This window comes from Opisthorchis viverrini (genome assembly GCF_000715545.1).
Source record: "Opisthorchis viverrini unplaced genomic scaffold opera_v5_118, whole genome shotgun sequence".
NCBI classification, from domain to species: Eukaryota; Metazoa; Platyhelminthes; class Trematoda; order Opisthorchiida; family Opisthorchiidae; genus Opisthorchis; species Opisthorchis viverrini.
In genome coordinates this window covers 47570-55608 of record NW_008751774.1, presented here as the reverse complement: position 1 = coordinate 55608, position 8039 = coordinate 47570, and the positions used below count along the sequence as shown (strand labels likewise).

At 46.0% G+C, this 8039-nt stretch overlaps 1 protein-coding gene across 1 annotated transcript; it reads left to right on the top strand.

Moving 5' to 3' along the window:
• Window positions 1-3459: 3459 nt before the first annotated feature.
• Window positions 3460-8039, top strand: T265_05933 (hypothetical protein; the record flags this gene model as incomplete). The annotated part of the gene is made up of 8 exons (XM_009171080.1): window positions 3460-3507; window positions 3550-3671; window positions 3711-3761; window positions 3801-3907; window positions 3944-4003; window positions 4039-4160; window positions 5931-6082; window positions 7916-8039. The coding sequence occupies 8 exons, from the start codon at window positions 3460-3462 to the stop codon at window positions 8037-8039; spliced, it is 786 nt and encodes a 261-aa protein (XP_009169344.1).

The following is an 8039-nucleotide window of genomic DNA, read 5'->3' as shown; positions in this document are numbered from 1 at the left end:
TGGTAGATTTCGAGTCAGTGCTCAGTGTGCAAATGATGGGTGCGACTGCTTAAGTTATGTGCTGATACTCATTTGTTCTAGGCCAGAAGAATTTCCATCACAATCGTAAAAAATTGTCCAGCTGTAGCACCCTTTCGGTGCTAAACTTCCATGTCACCAGAAGGAAGCACGAAGGATGGTATACTGTCAGGTTGCCCAAGCCTAAACAAAGGAAGTCGAGGGGCATAGTTCGGGTTTGAACCCAACCTTCTGGTCAGTAAATTCGCGCTCTAACCACGAAACTATCTCGCTTCCTCCCCAGCACAATCGATCACATTGGGTTATTTGCAATCCGCAATACAGTTACGAACTCAACTGAACCATATGGCTACCACTTATCGATGAACAGCCCCAATAAAAGATTGCTGTTTCTTTTTGGGTAAGCAACTTGACTCCGATCATGACGGTGTGCGGGCCAGGATATCACTTCGCTCTCCGCCATGTGCCAAAGCAGAGTAACTCTGTTCATCATATTCGACAACTTTCAGTAGCCCAAGTGTGTCGAGCTGCTCTGACTGAAAAGCGACTGGAAACTGCTAATGAAGGTTGAGTGGAATCGAGTTAGAGAAACTATACTCTCAGCTTTAGTAGCTGACCGTCCAAGTCATCCGAATCGACTAAGTAGACGGGATATCTTCGAGATCAACAGATCTTATCGCTACCAGGAAGGCCATACCACCAACTGGCAACTATGATGGCACACACAGACCCTTTAAGCGCTGGACGATCAAGAACTTGAATAGTAACGGAAAACGCTGGTGGATTTCGAAGGTCCAGAACACAGAGAAGGATTTCGTTGCAGGCAACACCCGAGCCCTATTTTAGCTGATAAGCTCAACCGGTCAAAATAAAGCAGATGTCAGTGGAGCAATATGCGAAAAAGGTGAAACAGCAATTCATCCCCTCAATCGTCATCTTAGCGATGGGCTTATCACTTCAAAGAACAGTCCAGCTGGTCTCCTTCAACATGACCGCTGGAAGAACCCAGAGGACCTGAATGGAACATCGACGCCAGCCCACCATCAGCAACAGAAATCCAGCGTGAGATGTCGATCCTCAAGCACGACAAGGCGTCTGGTGCGGATGGACCGCACCCAGCACTCTTCAAAGGAGATGGCGAGATCCTGGTGAACAGTCCAACATCCATACCACAGAAGGTTTGGAACGTAAACAGAGTTTTAGCCGAATGGAGGTCCTCGACCGTCATCTCAGTTTTCAAAATGGGCGCAAAACATCATGCGAAAACCATAGTTGTATCAGCCTGGTATCTGTCGCATCTAAGGTGCTCTCCAGCACCATTTTGCACAGTTTGATCGATTATCGGGAGAGATTCGTGAGAATCAAGCCGGATTTCGCCATGGTCGAGAATGCATCAATCATACCTTTACCCTGAGACAAGTTCTTGAACACCGCCGCTCTTGCAAGCGTCCCACGTTGGTCGTTTTTATTGATCTAAAAGCTGCTTTTTATTCTGTTGATCGTAAGAAACCCTGGCAATCAGATTTACCTCCCTTACGAGGACACTGTGCGAACTCCTGTGGGCGCGCACGACTTTACAGGAGGCTTTCGACTGAGTTCATCATCACCATCATCATCGACAGCATGACATCAGTGTTCAACACCGATGCTTTACTGAGTTCACCACGCCCAGCGGTGTAAAGGAAGGCTGCCATCTCTTGCCTTTCCTATTAGACTTTGTTCTTGATGTGCTGCTTGGAATTCCTCAGCCTGCCCATGAAAACTCGGCGGTCGAAATACTCCCGAGACGTTCGCTCATAAACATTCACTATGCAGAAGATATTGCTTTCTTTGATTCAGATCTTTCAGGAATGCAAACCATTTCAAATAGCCTTAATAATTCTATGGCGCGATTTGGTCCATGGTTCACCCGCAAAGTGCAGACTGCTGCTGCAAGACTGGATGGGATCAAACCAAAACATCATGCTTGCAGACGAGCGAATCGGTGTTGTAGATAAATTTGTTTACCTGGGCAGTTGTATATGTTCCGATGGGCTGGCTGGAGAGATTACTTCTTGAAGGGTAAGGCAGCTTTTGCCAACCTCCCACGAGACGTCCGTTTTTCTGTCAAAGGCAGAGTATACACTGCGGCAGTGCGTTCTTTATTGGCTTATGGGTCAGAAACCTCGCATCTACGCGCAGAGGACATACAAAAGTTGTCAGTGTTTGGCCACTAGGGTTTCTGAAGCATTGACCGGGTTTGGTTGGAGTATCGGATTAGTAATGCTTAGGTACACCAGATGGTTTTGTTGGAAAAATGTTCCTTATCTCCGTAGATGAGTTACTCACGCTTCGTAGCGCACGCTGACAAATGGCATGTACTCCTCATACCTCAGGACTGTCTGCCTCGCAGAGCTCCTTCTGCCCAGCCCTGTGCTGAGTGAAAGCGACCGACAGGTGGGTAGTGTATGACATGGCGACGAAATACGAAAACACTAACCACTCAACTCAATCGTGTTCACAACTGTGCTTCCCTGGATGGGACCTCGGGACTCAACTTACCAGTGGTCAGTGATACTTGCAGAAATGGCCAGCCGCACAGTCAGTGGTGGGCGTGCATCGAGGCTATCGCCTCTAATTCATACTTGTCCAGTTTCCCAACCTAACTGAACATGCCATCGCCTCCAATGCTGGGCTATACCTTCCACTTTCTCCCATTTTCCGGTGACTAAAACTGTAGCAATTGGAACCAATGTGCCCATGGTACATACCATATAGCTAATACACTGGACTAAAGTGAAAGGGACTTCATCCGAAGACAGCATTACTACTCCGTTGATGAGCAATGGGTGTCCATCCTTCTTGAATGCGTCCGATGGCACTTTAATAGATTACGTTAGCCTTTGGACTCCAATTCAGCCAACCGGTAATCGAGGTACTGACTTCCTGTGTAGCCCCAACCTCAGTACTTCACTAGCCATCGGTTTGGTTGGAAGTCACGTTTGCTGGCCTTACTTCGGAGTATCAGAGGCTCACCACATCAGTGGTTGGCGGTACTCACCGACATGGCGATGTCACACACCTAGCGGCGGTGTTGTAGATATTCTGTTCTGAATGAGTAACCCGCGGTTTTTTGCTTTTTATTCATTTTTTGCACTCCCCTTATATCACCCGCTAGCATAAGCTGCATCGATCCGAAACATCATACATGCATACATGGTTCGCGGTTGTCAAACTCAACTGAACTGAACTGAATTTGCCCCAGAAGATGCGAGTGGTCACCTCTCCTTTCGTTTTTTTTTTACCTTTTTCGTTTCTATTTTTTTCACTATCCTTCCATTATCATCCCATTTCCATCTACACTACTGTCCCTCTCTTTACGTCAATCTATACTGCGTGGTCACTATCGAGCACCGACAACTGTCTTCTTCGACAACCGAACAATAATTTCTTTCTGCCGGAATGCCGTGTTTTCAGTGTGGCAGAAAGTTCGGTTTTGCAGCTAAAGAAGTATGCGTTACCACCCGACGGCAAACTCGAAGCTTTCTATAGGTTGCTTGTAGAAGTTGTAATCGAATCTTCTGTTCCAAATGCGTGAAATATAAAGTGGTGCTGCCGGAGCACGGTAACAAACAATGTGAAGTCTGCTTCAGCTGTTATGACAAGGCCACAAAGTGAGCAGGTCGTTTTGTGTAATCTAAATAGATCCTTAGTCCCGATCAACCGGTCGCACCGAAACTCGAACCACCAAAGATACTTCTAGAGTAATTCTCATCATTGTCGACGGTAACTTTATTTTTCAGTCGTATGGAAGCACTTGGAATTAGTTCATCTGGTGTTCCTTCTTCTGTCCCGGGAGCATGTGGAGGTGGAGGATGTGCAGTAAGGAATCGATCGCACAGCCCGGCAGGTTAGACAGCGGAACGCAGTAACCTTGGAATTCTAGTCCCGCATATTGGTGAGCTAGAACTGCGTTTAGATGCACTCAGGGATGTGCCGAAACCCGGTGAGCATTCATATTTTTCCTCTTAACAACTCCAGACGAGGTTCCTTCGCACGAGGAGTTACAAGAACGGTTGCGGAAGTTGAGGGAATCGGATCATGTTCAGCAAAATATATCCAATCCAGTCAAATCTGACAAAGTGTCAAACCTCATTGACCAGGTAACTTCCTTTTTACCCCATTATCTGAACCCGTTGTACTCAATCATATAATTCCATCTTTGACCATAGTTATCCGACGGGTGAACAATCGAAGTTCAACGTTCCTTATCACTGCAAAGATAGGATAGTCTTAGATTTAGCTAGATGGTCTCTAGTCTTATTTACGCGAGTGAAACAGACTTCCTTCCCGTGATGAACGTCTGTTGTTCTACTGTTGTACAACATGATTCATCCCGAGAAAACCCTTTTACGAATAGAATAGCAGATGGTAAATGAAGGGAATTTCCTGTAGACTGCAAGTGATTATTTAGTCACAACGGATAGGGATAGATGAGAACACAGTTTACGTATGTATCCGGTATTATCTAGGTAGGGTTCTGCAACTTCCATCTTGTTTGAACTAACGATTTCCGAAGTTTCGGAATCGTTACACTGCATGCCATGTTCTTCTAGGTAGAAATACATGGATGACCATACACCCGTAGTTGGTAATATCTAAGTTACTGTTTCCTAGTGCACAACTTTATACATCTGTTTTGTAGCCGATCTACTCGCTTAGCTAGGGTCCTTCCGTGTCAGTTCCATCAACTTACTAAAGGCGAGTTCTACGTGCGCTTCTCAGGGTGAAATTCAAGTATTTGGAATGGACATATATATCTGCGCTCCTCACGGTTTGCTGTCAGATGAAAGCTTTTTGCTGGATGTCTGTTGGTAAATGTTCCAGTTGGTCGTTGTATTCCGGAGTCATCATCCGAGGTAATAAATCTGAAAATCAGTCTCAGGTGGTGGGGTTGATAGGAAGCTCTGTGCTTGATGATGTTTTATAGCGGAAAATGGTATTGTCGGTCTGCGCTACGCATTCGCCCTAATTCTGACTTAGTTCTAGGAAAGCAGTTGACTCTGGTAGGCGTACACTTGGTTGAAGACTTCACTTCCGAACCAATGACCGAAGGCGTCACGCAAATCCTACTAGTAAGTGTTGTAAATCTTCCCTTCCGTACGGCCTTCCGCCGAAGACCGGCATGGATGTGTTGACATAGACCGCTGGTTTGCTTTAGTCCTAGATTTTTCCGGTGGTCATTAATGCAGCAGCTCACGTTGGCCTCCTTCTCAATCAGTGTTTAGTTCAGTCAAGTTACCAAGCGTGTTTTGCGAACTGATGCAAATAGCGTTCGTTCGTTCAGCGTAACACCCTCAGTGTTTAGTTCAGTCAAGTTACCAAGCGTGTTTTGCGAACTGATGCAAATAGCGTTCGTTCGTTCAGCTGTAACACCCTTCTGGTGCCTAGCTACCATGCCACCTGAAGGAAGCACGAGGGCTAGGATACTGCCAGGTTGCCCAAGCCTAGACAGGGGAAGTTGAGAGGCAGAGGTTGGGATCGAACCACGGACCTTCCGACCAGTAAATTCACGCTCTAACCACTTGAGCCATCTCGCCCCAGCAGCGTTCGAATCTCGTATAGTTATTGCGCAGCAACACATAGGATCGCATTAGAGTATTCCGTTCGATTCGGTGGCTACTGAGCTCTTTCACTTGTTCGCCGGCGCGTTTCACTTCTTCGGGTTTTCGTCAGATTCATAGACTCGTATACTGTAACACACCCGGCTTGGCGCTCAGCATTTGTGTTGTCAGATTAGTGCACAGGAGTCCGGTGGTCCAAAGACTGTGGACCCGGGTAATGCGACATGAGCGGATTTCACTTAATTTGCTGGACACATCTTCACTCTCGTCCACTAATCACTTAATTGTATGCTTTCTGGAATCAATAAGGTGCACGCGGAAAGAAATATCGATGGTGGTGCTACGGTGAACTTAGACGGGAGCGATGAAGGAGAACTTCCATGGTGTTGTATATGCAACAAGAATGCCCAGGTCTGCTGCGTCGACTGTGATGGGGACCTTTTCTGCAAGGCCTGTTACCGGTAAGTTTGTAAACGCTATTGAATCACAAGGATATGCATTTTTCAGTTTCGAGTTTTATGAATAGGGAAATTCCGAGTTCATTTCGTCCTCGGCATTGGCGAGTAGACCGTAATGCTTTATGATTTGGATGTGGAATTTCTAATTTTACAGCTCGTTTTAAACATTGATAGGGACTTTGTGGCAGTATTTTCGATTGGATTCTCGTTAAATGTTCTTTAGTAGTGGGCAACAGGTTTGTCCTGCACATTGACCAACTGACCGGGAACAACGCTGAAAATAGCAAGCCTCTTTTTAGCCACATAGCTATTTGGGGAATGTCCGTGGGCGTGATCCTCTGTTTCAGTATTGATATACGAGAAGCATGCGTACACCGTTTGTTGGTTTTCCCGGAATCATTTCTTCCCCAATAAACATTAGCCTACACCTACCGCAGCGGTGGGATCCCCATTTACTACGTGATTTGACTATCCTCGGTTCAACCATTGCTGCACGAGACCTAATTTGCTCTTTTAACCTGACCCATTCATTATTCCGATTGGCTGCGCAGAATGACTTCAGTGTGGAGTTCAGTTGACTCGAAGACCGCACGGTACCCTCCACAGACGGGTATACGGAAAGTCGACATGGTCGGCCGAGCATGTGAACTTCAGAAACCTTCTGGATCTGTAAAATAAACGAAATCTCCGTGAGCGTATGATAACTGGGACCCATAAAATTTGCATGGATGATACCATTAAACCTACACCGAACTCAGTGTTTCAGATCAAGGAAGATCAAGAAGCCTACCCAGATAAGTTCTGAAAGATCAGCACCAAACAAAGAAAAAACCCGGTCAGAACCACCTGCCGAAGTCAAGCCGTCTCTCGGAAGCGATGGATGGCATAACGCGTTAGTGGCTAATGCCAAGTGCCACGAGGCATCGTTCTCGTCGTCATTATTGAGTACCTCCCGCCAACGTTGAGCAGTTAGAGCTCCAAAATCCATTCGCTTTGGATGTTCTCAGACAGAAGCATGTAAAATGCCGCCCAATTTGGAAACATTGGATAAAACAGCATTAGTTCAACAAGCGTCAACTGCTGGCGGTATACATGGGGTTGGATTATTTTGTACTTCAATGTCCGTTCGGTTGTCTGAACCAGCTCGTCCACTGCTTTGATAGCGTCCTAAAGGGCGGTGTTGCCGACTTCATGATCTAAGAGGAGTTCTTCCTCCGTTAATGCGTTGTTGGTATATGTCGGCCTAATTTGTGGGGAAAACAACAAGAGATTGAAAAGTTTTGCGCTCAGTTCCACCACTAAGCAAGTGAAGAAAGCAGTCGAAGTCAAAGCCTGCTTCACTGAAAGGACCGAACGATATTAATCCTACATTCCAGTATAGTGAATACTAATCGCGTCTCGCAAAATTGTCGCCTGTTTATTCGAAATTCGCTTCCTTCTGACTTTCGCAATGGGGCATCTCATGCTTCGTCAATCGGAAGTTTGTTATACCATTACGTTGCGCGATCGTGGTCACTTATTTCCCGAGACGGACGGTGTCATTGTAACTAGGCGGATCCACATTGTTCGGGTATGTCGTGTTGTCGTTTTAGACATCGCTGTCTAAAGAGACATTTGAACAGTATGTCGTGTTGTCGTTTTAGACATCGCTGTCTAAAGAGATCATTTGAACAGGCCAAGTGAAAATAGTCTCTTCCGTTAAAAAAAATCTCTCGGAGAAATAGCTGCACAAACATTCACCCGTTACACTGTTTTATCAATTTCCTTGTTATCTTCTGCACTATTCCCGATTGCCATCATAATTCTAGACAGTGTGGGTTTCGTCTCATTTTCCAGTACATTTCCTCCGTCTGTTCGCTCACGAAACTGTTATTTGTGCATTGTTAGACGTAGTCACCGAAGTGGAGAAGAAAAACACCATCAGTGGGAGCCTTTTGCTCCAAGCCGTCGGGTTCAATAA